The sequence below is a fragment of the Prunus avium genome, chromosome 4, assembly GCF_965620075.1.
Source record: "Prunus avium chromosome 4, drPruAviu1.hap1.1, whole genome shotgun sequence".
Taxonomy (NCBI): Eukaryota; Viridiplantae; Streptophyta; class Magnoliopsida; order Rosales; family Rosaceae; genus Prunus; species Prunus avium.
Window position 1 is genome coordinate 19,483,545 of NC_142287.1, and position 17,831 is coordinate 19,501,375.

At 37.4% G+C, this 17,831-nt stretch overlaps 1 protein-coding gene and 2 pseudogenes across 1 annotated transcript; all 3 read left to right on the forward strand.

The window, feature by feature from the left end:
- The first annotated feature begins 3,409 nt into the window (after nt 1–3,409).
- LOC110767873 (cytochrome P450 71AU50) lies at nt 3,410–5,392 on the forward strand. The gene is made up of 2 exons (XM_021971539.2): nt 3,410–4,375; nt 4,685–5,392. Exons 1-2 carry the CDS (start codon nt 3,509–3,511, stop codon nt 5,300–5,302), a joined length of 1,485 nt encoding a protein of 494 aa, XP_021827231.2. The 5' UTR covers nt 3,410–3,508; the 3' UTR covers nt 5,303–5,392.
- A 1,053-nt stretch (nt 5,393–6,445) lies between these two features.
- LOC110767879 (cytochrome P450 71AU50 pseudogene) lies at nt 6,446–7,099 on the forward strand (annotated as a pseudogene).
- Nucleotides 7,100–16,579: 9,480 nt separating this feature from the next.
- On the forward strand, nt 16,580–17,113 carry LOC148294979 (cytochrome P450 71AU50 pseudogene; annotated as a pseudogene).
- The last annotated feature ends 718 nt before the right edge of the window (nt 17,114–17,831 follow it).

The window sequence follows — 17,831 nt, forward strand, 5'->3', positions numbered from 1 at the left end:
TTTTTATGTTAGCTAGACCAGCTGTAGGTCGGCTGCATTAATGAGGTTGATTGAATTAATGAGTTTGGCTCTACTTTGGGAGGCTGCTGCAATCTCCAGGATTAGGGGCTCAAGGATTTGGAGCTCAAGACCAGCTGCAACCCACCTACTTGTGATTAATATTGAGCTTGGTTAGCAAGCCTACTTCTTGTATAAATTTTTGCTGTAATTAATATTGAGCTTGGTCTAGCAGTATACTGTATTGCTGAATGTAGTTACACAATGAACAAATCAAATGTCTTTATAGACAACTTTCCAGAAGAGAATTGAATTAATGAATAGGACCAGCTGAGGTCTGTGCTAGCTATTGCATGCTGGCATGTACGATTCAATTCTGATGCTTCATTTGAAATGGTGCCTTAGGATACTTTATGAATGGTTGTAGATCAAGAAGCTTGTGATTTTCCTACAAAAAGTATGGCCGATTTGAAGAGCCCACATACAATATTCTAGGTGTTGGATCTTAATTTCTCTATACACAAATCATAATTTAACAAGAAAGATGATTTTCTACACATATATTTTCTTTTTGGCTTAAATATAGTAGTTTAATCGAACTAAAACAAATGCAAACCATCATACGGTTGATAACAAAAAGAAATCATCAAACTAGAAGAATTAAACATTTTCTTGAAGGAAGTGTTTAATTAATTGCATATTTCTTATTCCACAGCCAATTAATAATTTTCAAATGTGGGCCCTTGTATCGTTAAAGATTTGAAGTGATATTCATTTGGGCCCTTATAATTTTGAACTTTCCAAAAATTATTTTTAGGGCTAATGTTAAAAAGACCCCCTAAAAGTTTGGGGTCGTTCTCAACATGTGCTCCTAAGTTTCAATTTTATCAATTTACACTTGATGGTTTTCAAATCTGACCAATTTAAGTCTTTCGTTAAGTTGACTGTTTAGTCAGACGTTAATTGATGACGTGCTTATTGTAGGACCCACTAATTTCTTAAAATATTTAATAAATCAATTATACAATATAATAAAATAACATTAAAAAAAATCTTTTTTGTTTTAAAAAAACCCCTCTCTAACGAATCCAGCCACTTGCACCTCCTCTCCAAAGCGCAACTTTGTCAACTACTACTCCTTCGAGCTCATCCATTAATTTTTTTTATAGGAATTGGTGGGTCCCACAGTGGACACGTAATCAATTAACGTCTAACCAAATGGTCAATTTAGCGGAAATTGGTCAGATTTGAAAACCATAAGGTGTAAATTGATGAAATTGAAACTCGAGGGCCCATATTGACAGTGATCCCGAACCTTCATGGGGTCTTTTGACCTTAGCCCTTTCATCAATTTACACTCTACAGTTTTCAAATTTGACCAATTTAAGCCTTCCCTTAAGTTGACCGTTTGGTCAGATGTTAACTGATGACGTGTCCATATATGCCCTAGAAGCCAATATAAAAATAGAATATTCTAAGTATATAATATAATTAATATAATCAAAGGGGCATGACTCTAAGATACATAATGTACATAAAGTAACAAGTACATGGATAAAGATATGAATGGAAAGCAGTCTAAAGAAGTTAGATTCACAAGACCTTTCCATCATAGTAATATCGAATCCTAAACTATTCCTGGTCATAGGATCACCAATTGGACAATGGTAATCCGCAAAGACTGGTATGAAAACCAAAAGGAGATACAAGAGCAGTCGAGGGGAGTTGGAAGTAACCAACGCCTGTATTGCTAGAGCTAGAAGAAGTATGACCACCAAAGGAGTATGAAGAGCTAAAATGCGCGATTCAACAGATTGTTCAGCAACTAAAAGCTGAGTATGAAACTCTTTGAAAGAAATGGAAGTATCTCGAGCAATGAGAAATGTCTTGATCATATCGTACTCAGAAGGTAATCCATTGAGGGCTACGATCATGAGATAATCATCCGAAATCGAAACTCCAGTAATGGACAACTGATCCTTGATATGTTTAAGATGCAGGAGAAATTTATCGATTGAATCAACACCTTTTTGAGCCGTCTACAACTCAGTCTTGAGATGATTGATCCCAGCACGAGACACTGTGGCATAGCTATCACAGAGGCTTAACCAAGCATCACGAGTCGTTTTACTGCCGATAACATTTCAATCATGTTGTCCGAGAGTGTTGCAATCAGAAAACTCAATAACGTTTTATCAGCCCAAAGCCACTCCTTATATGTTGCAATAACCTCCAAGGTGACTCCTTCATCCAAAATAGCAAATTTTAGGGGAGCAATGGTAGATCCATCGAATGGCCGAAAAGATCATAACCTTCCAGGACATATTCAATCTGATACTGCCATTTCAAGAAATTATCATCTATCAAACTCAGAGTGACCATTCCTAGCAATCCTTCAATTTTGAGAGACGAAGTTGCCATTGATGCAGAAAAATAGAATGTCAAAGAAACCTTGGAAGAGGAAATTGTCGAACAACTCAAAAGAAAGATGAGAGTTTTGGAATGGAAGAAGAAGACGTGAAATTGAGCGTGAAATCAAAAAAATTGATCCAACGAACAGTAAAGGAATTGAGCGTAAAATTGAAGAAGGGGAAAGAAAGAGAACAGGAAATCAGAGTTGAAAACAGTGGAAGCACATCAGGATTAGAGGGTACGAGCCACGTAGGGCTCTAATACCATGCTAACGATTGAGGAAGAATTGAGAAGAAGAAGAAGAAGAAGAATCGAGAAAGCAGAGAGAGAAAAATGAGAATAGTATCTGAGATTTCTTTTTTCAATTGTTGAATATTACAGTACCAAGAGACCTTTATACTTTGGGCTTTGCTTAGTAATTAAGCTAGCTCTCCGTAACTAACTGAAAGATACACGTCACTATTACAAAAGCTAATACAAACTAACACACATGGTTAACGCAACAGTCTTGACACACCAGCAACTTTGCCCCGTCAGCTATTTAGCCAAACAGTTGCTCATACAGGAGAGCTAACATTATTGACCTTTCAGAAAATTATCAAGATATAACAAGCATTGATGTTGAAATTCATCCTACACAAAAGATGTAAATAAAAATCACTATCTCTCAGCAGTGGGTGGGATAACATACGAAACAAGACAAAATTTTCAATTGGAGATCTAGATTTATTCTAATATAGTGGCTCTCCACTGGCCCACTCTTCGAAACTTAGAGGTGGTGACGTTTTCAATTGGACCTAAAAGGGACTAGGGAGGGTGATCAACAAGTAAAGAAAAAATAAAGAAAAGAATTATACTCACTGCCGTGGAACAATAAATGCCGCCTACTCTTGCTGACATGAAAGAACGAAGAAAATCGTCTTACTTGCGCACCAAGAGACATGTGTCCATTCAGAGGATTAAGCTTTTACTATAAAGGGGAGAAAAGTATAGGAACACAAAGAAACAAAAGTAAGACCTTTTCCAAAAGTTATAGAAGAGAGATCTCTCTCTCTCTCTCCTAGCTCAGCCATTTGAGATCATCCCCAAGGAGCTAGCAATGGTTTGGATTTGGGCAACAATTGGGTTGCTTGCCCTTGTTCATATCCTGCAAGCATGGTGGAAGAACAAGAGGTTACCTCCTGGTCCAAGAGGGTTCCCCATTTTTGGAAGCCTTCACTTGCTAGGGGAGTTTCCTAACAAGGATCTTCATCGGCTAGCCCGAAAGTACGGAGACATCATGTACATGCGCTTAGGCCTTATGCCTACCATTGTCATCTCATCTCCAGAAGCCGCCGAGCTGTTCCTCAAAACACACGACCTTGTTTTTGCTAGCAGGCCACCACATGAAGGTTCAAAGCACATCTCTTTCGGACAAAGGAACTTGAGCTTCTCTGAGTATGGCGTGTATTGGCGCGACACCCGGAAGATGTGCACAATTGAGTTGCTCAGCAACCACAAAATCAACTCCTTCAAGTCCATGAGGAGAGAAGAGGTTTCTCTCTGTGTCGAGTCTATTCGAGCGGCCTCGAATAATAGAGGTGTTGCTGTTGATCTGAGTGACAAGGTCTCGTCTCTCAGCGTGGACATGAGCTGCCGGATGGTGCTTGGGAAGAAGTACAGGGATGAGGAGTTTGATGAGAGGGGTTTCAAGGCTGTGGTCAGAGAGGGTATCCAATTGGCATCTGCTCCTAACTTGGGTGATTACATTCCTTTTATTGCTCCACTTGACCTCCAAGGGTTCACAAAACGCATGAAGTCTGTTAACAAGGCATTTGATAACTTGTTTGAGAAGATCATTGAGGAGCATCTTCAACCTAACGATGGAGAAAGAACTAAGGACTTTGTTGATGTTATGGTGGGCTTCATGGGGTCCGAAGAATCTGAATACCGAATCGAACGCCCCCATATCAAGGCTATAATATTGGTGAGTATACATATACACCAAATCCTAGCATCATTTTTTAAAATTATTTGTCCTTTTATTTTTGCATTGCTCAAAGTAAAAGGACATTGTTTCATGTTAGGTAATTTAACATGTCATTGTCTGAGATTGTGAATCTGAATCATTATTTAGGAGGATTTTTCTTTGAAATTGATATGTCATATATGATCTCTGGCTATTAAGTGAACATTACCTTCAAATATATTTAACATGTAAATCCTTTATGTAATTTATCATCTATGTCATGTGTGCTACACTATTTCATGTAAACTATGGTGAATTTTTTTGCAGGACATGCTGGTGGCCTCCATGGACACGTCATCGACAACGATTGAGTGGGCACTCTCTGAACTCATGAGGCATCCGAAAGCGATGAAGAAAGTCCAAAAAGAGCTAGAAAATGTTGTTGGATTGGACAAAATGGTGGAGGAATCAGACTTGGAGAAATTGGACTGCTTGAACATGGTAGTGAAGGAAACCTTGAGGCTACATCCAGTAGCACCATTACTGGTTCCTCATGCATCCATTGAAGATTGCACTGTCAATGGATACCACATACCCAAAAAATCTAGGGTCCTCATAAACGCATGGGCAATCGGGAGAGACCCGAATGCTTGGACAGATGCAGAGAAGTTCATACCAGAAAGATTTGAGGGTAGCAGCGTTGATGTTAGAGGAAATCACTTTCAGCTTATCCCATTCGGCTCTGGGCGAAGGCGTTGCCCTGGAATTCAGCTAGGCCTTACTGTGGTCCAGTTAGTGCTGGCACAACTTGTGCATTGTTTTGATTGGGAACTTCCGAATAACATGTTGCCAGATGAGTTGGACATGACTGAGGAGTTTGGCCTTACGGTTCCAAGGGCCAAGCACCTACTCGCTATCCCTTCCTATCGCCTTCGCACAGCATAAGGTGCATGTACCACTCTTGTAGCTCCATACATTTGTTTTCTTCACCTGAGGAAAATAAAAGATGATAAAGAAATAAATTGTGTTTGGTCACTTAAAGTGAGAGGGGCTGCACAACACGACCTGTTAAATTTGTGGGTCCGTTCTTTCAATTTTCATATTCTTTGTTTTCATTTGTAAAAAAATTAAAAACAGAAAACTTTCAAATGGAGATACAGAAACAAGACAAGATGGTCAAATCTAATTTGGTTGGCTCCAATGGCCCACCAAATTAGAGAAGTTTTGCTGAACAAGATAAGAGCTGATAACTCAGTCAGTGCCGTGGAATTTAGCCACCTACTCAAGTCTTGCTGACATGAATAAACCAAGAAAATTGTCTTACTCGAGTTGCCTCTCCTCACGTGAACTTGTCAACGAAGCATGGTTTATGCAATCACAGTATTAGAGATAATGAGAAGCAAACATGGTAGCATATATTAGTCAATCTGGGACATAATCAACTATTTTGTATTTGGTTTTGCAATTTTCCTCATTCTGTTTCTCATAAAGTTAGCTTGAATTTTTAGCTGTTTTATCCCCCGAATTATGACCCTAATCGAATTTAACTTCCAAAACTAACAAATCAATCAATTTAGCGTCGAACTCATTAAGACAACCAATTTAACCTTTATCAACAAAATTTTCAAATTTCATCTATTTTTCATCCAAGAAGTCACATATGTGGTACATGACTTCAAAGCAATTTCAATCTAGTTTATGTATATAGACATAACAACGTTGTAATTTCCATATATACGTCTTCCAGAATTTTTTTTATAGATAATGGATGACAGTCACACTCACGTCTCGACCTGTGACGTAAGCATTTACAAGGCCTGGATTGATAAGAGGCACTAGAATTTCAATGCTTTTCCTAAAAAAAGCAATCCCTTTGAAAATCCCACGTACAATAATATTTAAGTCACACTCAGCTACATTTTTTTAATCAAGCCCATTCTTTTTACACAAGGAAACAAAGTAAGACCTATTCAAAAGTGGCGTATAGCTCAACACACTCGGCTATAAATAGCTCAACCATTTGAGATCATCCCAAAGAGCATTCGACCCACACAAAAAAAACAAAAAACAAAAAAAATCCAAAGAACAATGGTTTGGATTTGGGTAACAATTGGGTTGCTTGCCCTTGCTATCCTGCAAGCATGGTGCAAGAACAAGAAGACGACGTTACCTCCTGGTCCAAGAGGGTTTCCCATTTTTGGAAGACTTCACTTGCTAAGGGAGTTCCCTAACAAGGACCTTCATCGACTAGCCCAAACATACGGCGACATCATGTACATGCGCTTAGGCCTTATGCCTACCATTGTTGTCTCATCTCCAAAAGCTGCCGAGCTGTTCCTCAAAACACACGACCTTGCGTTTGCTAGCAGGCCACCCCATGAAGGTGCAAAGCACATCTCTTTTGGGCAGAGGAGCTTGAGCTTTGCTGAATATGGTCCATATTGGCGCGACACCCGAAAGATGTGCACCCTTGAGTTGCTCAGTAACCAAAAAATCAACTCCTTCAAGTCCATGCGGATAGAAGAGGTTGCTCTATGTGTTGAGGCTATTCGTGCCGCTGCGAATAGTGGAAGTATTGCTGTTGATCTGAGTGACAAGGTCTCATCTCTCAGCGTAGGCATGAGCTGCCGGATGGTGTTTGGGAAGAAGTACATGGATTGTTGGATAATTTGTTTTATGGATGCTACTTTTCCTGCAAAACATTATATGAAATCATTATTAGAAAATTGTAATTTACATTGATAGAGTAGATTAAATAAAATCAATGAAAATTACAGTAAAATACTTATCTTTTGGGATGTAGAAGTTGGTCTCCATTGATACTTAATAGTTTTAGGTTGAGGCGTGTAGTCACTGTCCTTAAGAGTTGATTTCGCCCCTCGGAGACAATGTCTCGGTGTAGCAAGGTTGTATGGCGCTCTACACTCCAGGATACAACAACCTATGACCCTCATAAGCGTACACTCACAATACTTGGGTCAGATGAACACTTGAATCTTTCCCTTGATAAAAGAAAACAAATTGGAACACAAACTCAAGAACGCAGAGAAGAAAATAATGAAGAAATTTGTCAATCTGATTTCTCTTCTCATCTTTAACACATAGCTCGAATGGTTTATTATATTGGAGATTGCCAACTCCAAGTGAACGTTGGGTTTTTAACCAAGCAATTAAACCACATAAAACACTTGCACGTTAAGAACAAAATTTGATCCCAACTAAGCAATTAACTCACGCAATAAAGATTGGAATCAAAACTTTCACCAACTATTGTAAACCAAATACATTTAACTTATTTAAATGATAAAATAAATTGATATAAAAAGTAACGGTAATAACTCAATTAAAACCAAAGAGGAGATATCAAAACCGACAACGCTAACAATTAATATAAAAGTATCAGGTCATAGATTTTATAAATATAGAAAATAATTGCAGTTTTAAAGAAGTAATCAAACCACTCAAAAATCTGGAAATATAAGTTCAACATAAAATAAGTAATAAAATAATTGTTTGTATTTTGAAATACTTACACAAATTCCAACAATCCCCCACATATTTCAAAATACAAAAGATCTCAAGGGAAAGTGAAAATTCAACGCATCAGAACTGGTGTCTTTTGGACTATGAACCAGCCTTAGGGTGAGTTAGCCGTATCTCACAGAAATTTGGTGAAAATAAAATTTTCTATGAACCAAGATTTCTTTGTGTGAAACAGAGGACTGACCACCCACATTAAATTCTCTGATTCAAGTTTGTTCAAGCGGGTTGGCGCGAATAGGCCATGCGCCCACCTGGATGTTCATGAGTGCTCTAGAGAGCATGTCTAAACTCTCATAGGAAGCGGCCCCACTTCCACACTCATATAGGTGAATCCATCAAGTGTGCACTGCAATCAAGCACACCACCCATAAGGGCTATGGTATTCATTAAGAACATAAGTTCAACCTCAACGTTGCAGTATTGCACTATCTACACCATAGGGAGGGACTCTCAAGAATATAAATTGATAGTGCACGCCCAATCACCCAGTGACTTGTTCTTACCCATATGAACCTACTTCCTGGGATCTCCATTCACATAGGTTGGGTTACCATCACTGTTGACTGTTGATATAGACATAAGTCCCATCCCCCTCGATGTTTTCCATTTTCTTTGTCACTATGGTTTTGTCAAAGAATTGGCCAAAATAAACTTTGATATCTCACAATTTAGGGATATAACCTTGATCTCAAAAAGTTGCAACATAACATAATATCAAATGAATATATTCATAGCTCTGGCTCTCAAAACTAGATTCTCACAATAGACACTTGAAAGTTTGTCTCTTCCATCATGGGATATAGCCAAGAGGTTTTAAGCTGCTTGGCCTCAAATTCATCATGTATGTCTATTAGAAATATTTTATAGGACATTGACCACAAATGGTTAGTTGATTTCATCTCAATATAAATAGAGATTACATATGTATCGGTATACATTAAAGTATAACGAAAATCCATCATATATTAAATCTTATGATCAAGAGTACCTCTCAATGCTTTGGTACTCATATATGAGTCTCGATGGTCCATAAAGCTTTGAGTGCACCTGCAGAACCTCTCAAATGTTTTGGTACACAAACATGAGTCTGCAACAGTCTATGAAACCTGCTGAAGCTATGAACAACAGAATAATGCTTAATTCATTAAATAAATTTAATAAATACTGGGTATTTCACGATACTCTTACTCCCTTTTTGTGCACTCCAAATGGCTAAATCATAATTGCATATCCAAGTTGTCACTATCTTCTCGATTCTCAATAGGAACCTCTTTAAGACAGTAAGAAATCTCCATCAAAATTTTATACCAAGACCATCACAACTCGAACTCAATTTTATCATGTCAAAATGAAGATAAAATGAATTAGTCCTGATAATGATACATCAACATATATATTCCTTTATAAATGAATTGTGATCATATAAGCAAACTTCACACATATATCAACATGTTTGCCATTAGTACTCATTTACTAATTATTGACAGTAATATCAAGGTTATGAAAATAAAGAACCCCCACATTTTCAATTATTTCAATGTAGAACGCATTTCTTCTATGTTTCTAACATAGGCCACCAAGAAATAATTTTCTAAAGCAAAAGGATTGCAAAACAACAACCCCACAAGTTAATGAAATTCTCAAACCCCCACAAATTAGGGAAAGTCTCAAAATATATTGAGATAGTTGGCCTCAAAATATGGATCCGGATCCTCTGCTCTGATTTTCTCTGCCATGATCTGCTATACTTTTGTTCTCCATACGCCACATCATTAAAATTTAATCTAACGGATTTAAAAGTTGACACATCAAAAACTCAATTTACTCCTAATTAAAAAAGAATAAAAAAACCCTAACACCCAACTAACTGTAGTTAACGTCCTAAATCCTCTTTTTTTCTTTTTCTTTTTTCTCCTTCTTGCTTCGTTCTGTCCTCCAGCTTTTTTTTTTTTCTCTTCTCCTTATTCACGTTCTGTTCTTTTTTTTTTTTTCCTCCTTCTTATTCACTTTATGTTCTGTTTTTTTATTATTTATTTATCTCTTGTTGTCATTTTCTCCTTTTTTTCTCTCCTTGCATAAACCATCATGCCATCATCTAGCTAACTAGAGTGCTAAAGAGAAAAGAAAAGATGTAGGAAATAGAATCGAAGAAGTATTTATAATCTCCATTAAAAAGACAAGGTTTATAATCTTCCCATCAAATAAATGACAAACATAAATTACACATCAATAATAAAAGAAAGAACAGTTGTGTATCTTTGGCAAGTATTCCTATTGATATATTGACCTGTATAAAAAAACAAAGAAAAAACTAGTTAGTATTATACAAATAAATTTCATAATAAAGGTATTACTGAGAGCATAACATACCCATGATTCTAGATGCCATCTCCAGTTTGATCAACATTTGAAGCTGTATGTGGCTTATCGATCATCAAGTTCATAGCCTATATAAAGTAGTTATGAAAATTGATTATAATAAATAAAAAACTTACCATGACTTATAAAAAGGATATTATAAATCTTAATATACCTGACTCTGCACAATGTCATTTGAAACTTGCAAGTCTTGAAATTGTAAAGGGAAACTTGCAGGGTTATATGGTTGGAAAATATGTTGGGGTTCTTGGTAAGGCATCCATGATATTGTATTAGGTGCCTCGTGATCTTGTGCCTATGCAGTATTACAATAACATTTTAAACTAAAACATGATATGAAAACAAAAATTAAATAAATGATACTTACAAGGTGTGTAGCTGGATGACATATGTTATTATCTCTTATGTGTTGCATTTGGAGATGCACCTGTTCATAATATACAAATTTAAAACTAAATGAATTTAAAAAATTATTATATTGGAATTGAACTTTGAATGTAAAAGAAGAACATACCTGTGACGAACGAGAACTAGATGATTTTTTATTCTTAGCTATGTTTTTCTCCAAACAACTTTTTATTCTTTTTCTTCCTCGGGAGGCTTCCCTCTTCTTTAATCCCTTTGCTTGGATAACTTTTGCACTATCCAAGTAACATGCCTCATTAGCACCATCTGTCACTATGGTGGAAGGTGACCCTTGGGCATCCTTATCATGTACTTGACCATCCATTTTTGAACTTAACATGTCTTCAATGGTTTTGCTTAGTTGATTCAAATGACTAACAGAAAACTTATATGTTTCTTCGCTCTCAGCGGCTCGAGATGATATCTTGGTAAACATGGAAGAAAACGAACAGCATGCAAAGTAATCTTACTTACTTTATGGGATCAAGTTCCCGTCTTCACAGTAGCCTTGCTAATATATTCACACTAACCAATCCTAAGTTCACGTCTTCATATGATTATGACAATTAATCAGTAATGCAGACAAATTACTCTTACAAAGGTTGATATTCCAACCTTTATGGCCCCTTGTTGAAGCAGCCTAATTGTCTCAGAGGCTTCTTCAGGTCTCTACAAAAACAAAAAGAATCAAATTACACACATATTTGCATTGAGGCCTTGCCAATATATTCACACTAACCAAAACTAAGTAATATGAATATGAACATAAATAAAGAGAAGAGGACAAAACCTAAAGCAAGAAGGAGAAGAGGACAGAACCTGAAGCAAGAAGGAGGAAAAAAAAAAAAGAGGACAGAACAAAGAAGAAGAAGAAGAAAAAAAAAAGAGCTTTGGACGTTAACTATTGAATAAAGAGAAGAGGATAAAACCTGAAGCAAGAAGGAGAGGAGCACAGAACCTGAAGCAAGAAGGAGAAAAAAAAGAAAAAAAAAAAGAGGAGGACAGAACGAAGAAGAAGAAGAAAAAAAAAAAAAAAGAGGGTTTAGGACGTTAACTACAGTTAGTTGGGTGTTAGGGTTTTTGTTAGCAATAGTCAATTAATGAGGATTAGTTTGGCACCTACAATGTTTAGTCAATTAATGTGTTAATTATGTAGTAAATTAATGTGTTAATTATGTAGTCAATTAATGTTTGGCACCTACAATATTTGGGGGGCTTGACTAGTTTGGTTGCCTAATTAGTTTGGTTGCCTAACTTGGTTGGTTGCCTAACTTGGGGTCTTGACTAATGTCTTAGGAACTTGTATATATATGTGTTGATTATAAGTAATGAAACATAAGTGAAAAATCAGAAAATATTCTACAACTCTCATTCTCTCTACACTTTCCACTTCTACTCTCAATATTCTCTATGTTTTGGCATGGTATCAGAGCCTAATGGCTAATCCTTAAGATCCTCTATCAAATTGAGAGTCGTTGGCGTTTTTTCATGTTGCTGTAAATTCTCTTGTTTCCATTAAATTTCCTCTCTTTTATCTGTATGGGCAATAAGTCCCTTGGCCACGATGGCCTAATTTGTTTCCTATGGGCAGTACGTTCCTTGATCACCATGATCTCTTTCCTCCGTGAGCCTCGTCATCGCTCACCGAGCCATTTCCTTTCCTCCGCGAGCCTCGTCACCGCTCGCTGAGCCTTTTCCTACTCGGCCTTGTCTCTGTCATGCCGAGCTACACTACTGCTGCTGTTCCCTTTGCATAGCCACTCTGGTGTTTGCATCATCTCTTAAGCTCTAACGAGCTCTCTTATATATATATATATGAAAATCTTTTCTTTGCTACCTCTTCTCTTTCCCGCCAATAACTTGGCTTCCTTTTCCCTTTATTTTATTGGACTTGTTTTGCACCATATGCCTCTTCCGTTTCAACACCTCTTACACTTGTCAACATCACCTACCCTATCTATACAATATTTGTCCCTTTCTCTCTATGTGTGCATACACATGTCATCCACCTTCATTCATTTTTATTTCTTCTTTCTTTTTGGGTTGTTGCAGACTCCTCTCTATCTTTTATTCCTTTTCTCCAGTTGTCGGCTGCCCATCTCCATTCCACCTATCCTTGCATTTGTTTCTGCCACGAGACTGACATGTTTGAGTCTCTTTACTATTATTTCATTTTCTCTTCTTCCAAATCTCGACCCTCTACCAGTGTCAGATTTGAGGGGGAGATAGATGCAACTTTATTTGGGTGCTGCAACCTTATTGTCATTACCGGTGTTGCTTTCTCCAAATCTCGACTCTCATACGTCGTCGGATTTGAGGGGGAGTGACACTGCTGCTCATCTATTCCGCTGCAATTCTGTTACCTATCTCCCATGACTGATTCTTCTACATCTGAGCTTCAGTCAGCTTCTGTTTCTCAAGTGCCACTGCTTTTATGGTTCTGACAACCCCTTCTCTTCAGGGGGAGAGGAGGAGTGAAGAGAAGTTGTGTCTGCAATAATGGAAGTATTTGTGACGCTGCTAGTATTGTTGTTGCTTACACCATCCTTTGATGGTGCCAGCTCCTGCCTTTTGTGTCCCTTTGCTGTTAACAGTGTTGTTGCTCCTACCTGTTATGAGAGTTGTTGGGGACAGTGTTGCTGGGGATAGTTATATTGCTCTTGCTGGTGCCAGTGTCTTAGATTTCTCTCACTTGTGCCAGTACCACTGATCATATGGCTTCATCGACCCCTTCTCTTCAGGGGGAGATGGGGAGTGAAGAGAAGTTGCCTCTGCTGTTGCTACTGCCACAGTTGTCTGCCCTGCCTTGTCTTGCTGGTGCCAGTGCCTTATATTGCTCTTGCTGGTACCATTGTTGCTCTTGCTGCTGCCAGTGTTGTTGTCTCTTGTTGAGGACAGTGTTGTTGTTGCTTCTACCATGTTCTTGCCTTTACCGGTGTGTTTCCGATGTGGTTATGCCCGTTGACCTTACCTTTGCCGTGTTCACAGGGTTTCTGTGTCCTTTACCTTACCTTTGCCGTGTTCACAGGGTTTCTGTGTCCTTTACCTTACCTTGCCGTGTTCACAGGGTTTCTGTGTCCTTGCCGTGTTCACAGGGTTTCTGTGTTCTTTGCTTTGCCTTTGCCTTGTTCGCATGGTTTATGTGATCTACCGACCAACTGGCTGCACTTGGATTTGGTGTTGCCACCGATAGACCGAAATGATTAACTTCGATGTGGCCTTTGCTCCACGTGTGGCCCACCATGTAGTGGTCCCACGTGAGGGGGCATGTTGAAGTGGATCGACATTCTATTAAGAAGAAGCTTGATGCGGAAATATTAATAACGACAGTCTCTCTTTTGGCAAGTTGGTCATTGATGATATCTATGCACCAACTTGAGGGGGAGTGTTAGCAATAGTCAATTAATGAGGATTAGTTTGGCACCTACAATGTTTAGTCAATTAATGTGTTAATTATGTAGTAAATTAATGTGTTAATTATGTAGTCAATTAATGTTTGGCACCTACAATATTTGGGGGGCTTGACTAGTTTGGTTGCCTAATTAGTTTGGTTGCCTAACTTGGTTGGTTGCCTAACTTGGGGTCTTGACTAATGTCTTAGGAACTTGTATATATATGTGTTGATTATAAGTAATGAAACATAAGTGAAAAATCAGAAAATATTCTACAACTCTCATTCTCTCTACACTTTCCACTTCTACTCTCAATATTCTCTATGTTTTGGCAGTTTTTTTATTCTTTTTTAATTAGGAGTAAATTGAGTTTTTGATGTGTCAACTTTTAAATCCGTTAGATTAAATTTTAATGATGTGGCGTATGGAGAACAAAAGTATAGCAGATCATGGCAGAGAAAATCAGAGCAGAGGATCCGGATCCCCACAAATTAATGAAATTCTCAAACCCCCACAAATTAGGGAAAGTCTCAAAATATATTGAGACAGTTGGCCTCAAAATATGCCCATTCAGTCATCTTAATAAACATTATAAATATGATAGTGAAACCACTGAATGACTCACATAAATAAAAATTACATCATTCACGTACCTGATAGGTCAATAAGCCTCAAAGGATTTAAGGCCAAAATCCTTACACCAAAACTCAAAATTAAATGCCACTTACAGTGATATAAATTTATCATTTTATTTGAGTCTTTCCAATGTACACTTCATGGCAATTGACTCAATGTGACTACTGTCAAGACTTCGCTATAGTTTTCTCTCTATCAAAACAAGTCCACTACCAAACATTAGTGTTTAATGGGTCGAAATGCATTGATCAAAAGGCATTTAGTAAAACCCATTAATTTCTTGTAAAACCAAAGTAAATAATATGAACAATTGAAGAGATCTCAACGTCATATTCCAATGACATGAAATAAATATGCTTTAAAACAAATATGGTGAGATACAAATTGACAATAAGCAGTAACATATATTATTAAAGCCTTAAATTCTATATGCAAATTAAAGTAATGTACTGCTGGAAACTAAATTCATAAATCAGTAATGTATATGCGATTTTATCACTAGATGAGTCAACAAAATAATACTATGCATGAGACAAGCTTCCCTGAAAACCCAGTTCTCAAACCAAACACATGAAAGCACTTATCTAGCAATGCCAATATTATTCTTGTGACACCCCTCTGAAAGGTTCTATTGGTTAAAGTCTGAGACTCTTAAGCCTCCACTACAATTTTATAAAACTCAGTAGGTTCTCAGATGGAATTCTAGTTATATAAATAAATTGAGTAGCATCCGAAAATCTACTCTTAAGATTGTTGGATAATTTGTTTTATGGATGCTACTTTTCCTGCAAAACATTATATGAAATCATTATTAGAAAATTGTAATTTACATTGATAGAGTAGATTAAATAAAATCAATGAAAATTACAGTAAAATACTTATCTTTTGGGATGTAGAAGTTGGTCTCCATTGATACTTAATAGTTTTAGGTTGAGGCGTGTAGTCACTGTCCTTAAGAGTAGATTTCGCCCCTCGGAGACAATGTCTCGGTGTAGCAAGGTTGTATGGCGCTCTACACTCCAGGATACAACAACCTATGACCCTCATAAGCGTACACTCACAATACTTGGGTCAGATGAACACTTGAATCTTTCCCTTGATAAAAGAAAACAAATTGGAACACAAACTCAAGAACGCAGAGAAGAAAATAATGAAGAAATTTGTCAATCTGATTTCTCTTCTCATCTTTAACACATAGCTCGAATGGTTTATTATATTGGAGATTGCCAACTCCAAGTGAACGTTGGGTTTTTAACCAAGCAATTAAACCACATAAAACACTTGCACGTTAAGAACAAAATTTGATCCCAACTAAGCAATTAACTCACGCAATAAAGATTGGAATCAAAACTTTCACCAACTATTGTAAACCAAATACATTTAACTTATTTAAATGATAAAATAAATTGATATAAAAAGTAACGGTAATAACTCAATTAAAACCAAAGAGGAGATATCAAAACCGACAACGCTAACAATTAATATAAAAGTATCAGGTCATAGATTTTATAAATATAGAAAATAATTGCAGTTTTAAAGAAGTAATCAAACCACTCAAAAATCTGGAAATATAAGTTCAACATAAAATAAGTAATAAAATAATTGTTTGTATTTTGAAATACTTACACAAATTCCAACAATCCCCCACATATTTCAAAATACAAAAGATCTCAAGGGAAAGTGAAAATTCAACGCATCTGGTGTCTTTTGGACTATGAACCAGCCTTAGGGTGATTTAGCCGTATCTCACAGAAATTTGGTGAAAATAAAATTTTCTATGAACCAAGATTTCTTTGTGTGAAACAGAGGACTGACCACCCACATTAAATTCTCTGATTCAAGTTTGTTCATGAGGCATCCGAAGGCGATGAATAAAGTCCAAAAAGAGCTAGAAAATGTTGTTGGATTGGACAGAATGGTGGAGGAATCAGACTTGGAGAAATTGGAGTACTTGAACATGGTATTGAAGGAAACCTTGAGGCTACATCCAGTGGTACCATTGTTGCTTCCTCATGCAGCCATTAAAGATTGCACTGTCAATGGCTACCACATACCCAAAAAATCGCATGTTATCATAAACGTGTGGGCAATCGGGAGAGACCCGAGTGCTTGGACAGATGCAGAGGAGTTCATACCAGAAAGATTTGAGGGTAGCAACATTGATGTTAGAGGAAATCACTTTGAGCTTATCCCATTCGGCTCTGGCCGAAGACGTTGCCCTGGAATGCATCTAGGCCTTACTGTGGTCCAGATAGTGTTGGCACAACTTGTGCATTGTTTTGATTGGGAGCTTCCAGATAGCATGTTGCCAGAAGAGTTGGACATGACTGAGGTGTTTGGTCTTACGATATCAAGGGCCAAGCATCTACTCGCTATTCCTTCCTATCGCCTTCATAAATGATCATAATCTGTACTTGTAATATTTTGTGGACTATGCGTATTTTCTGTTTTTCTACAATGTATCACTCTTGTAGCGTGTCATTCGTCTATGTACGCCTATATGTACGTATTTTCTATTTTGTACTCGTCATATTAAATAAAATGTGTTAATCACGTAAGTTGAGGGTCTCTTTCTCCTTTTGTTTACAACTTGGATAGATTCTTGAAACCAGAACGAAATTAGCAGACAATTTTTCGTTCTATATTTGCGTATGTATGCAGTGGCGGATCCACATAGAGGCAAGAGGGGTCAATTGACCCCTGCAAACCCAGAATCTACCATAGGAGGCCAAGAACTTGACCCCTGAAAATTGCCCAGAAGGTGTTTGATGAAATGCCACAAAGAGGAAGCAGCCACAGCACCACAGGCAGCAAGCAGCACGCAGAGCTCAACAGCGTCGTCTTTTTTTTCTCCCTACGTCAAAACGACATCGTTCCACTTAAGAGTTTTTTTATTAAAAAAAAAAACCCTTGCCAAAACGACGTCGTTTTGGCTAAGGTGTTTTAAAAAAAAATTAAACTGCTGCCCGATAAAACCTACGAGTGCAGCTTGGAGAGGTACATGTTTCTCTCTCCTCCCTCTCTTTCTTTTTTATTGTTTTTCCTTCTCTCTTTTTATTTTTTCTTTTCTTTCTCTCTTCTCCCTTCTCCTCTTTGATGAAAAACCCTTTTTTATAATA

Excerpts from the sequence above, each read along its gene's own strand:
- LOC110767873 (XM_021971539.2), top strand. The coding sequence starts at position 3,509 with ATGGTTTGGATTTGGGCAACAATTGGGTTGCTTGCCCTTGTTCATATC. Across the intron at positions 4,376-4,684 it reads ATATCAAGGCTATAATATTG|GACATGCTGGTGGCCTCCAT; the intron begins GTGAGTATACAT and ends ATTTTTTTGCAG.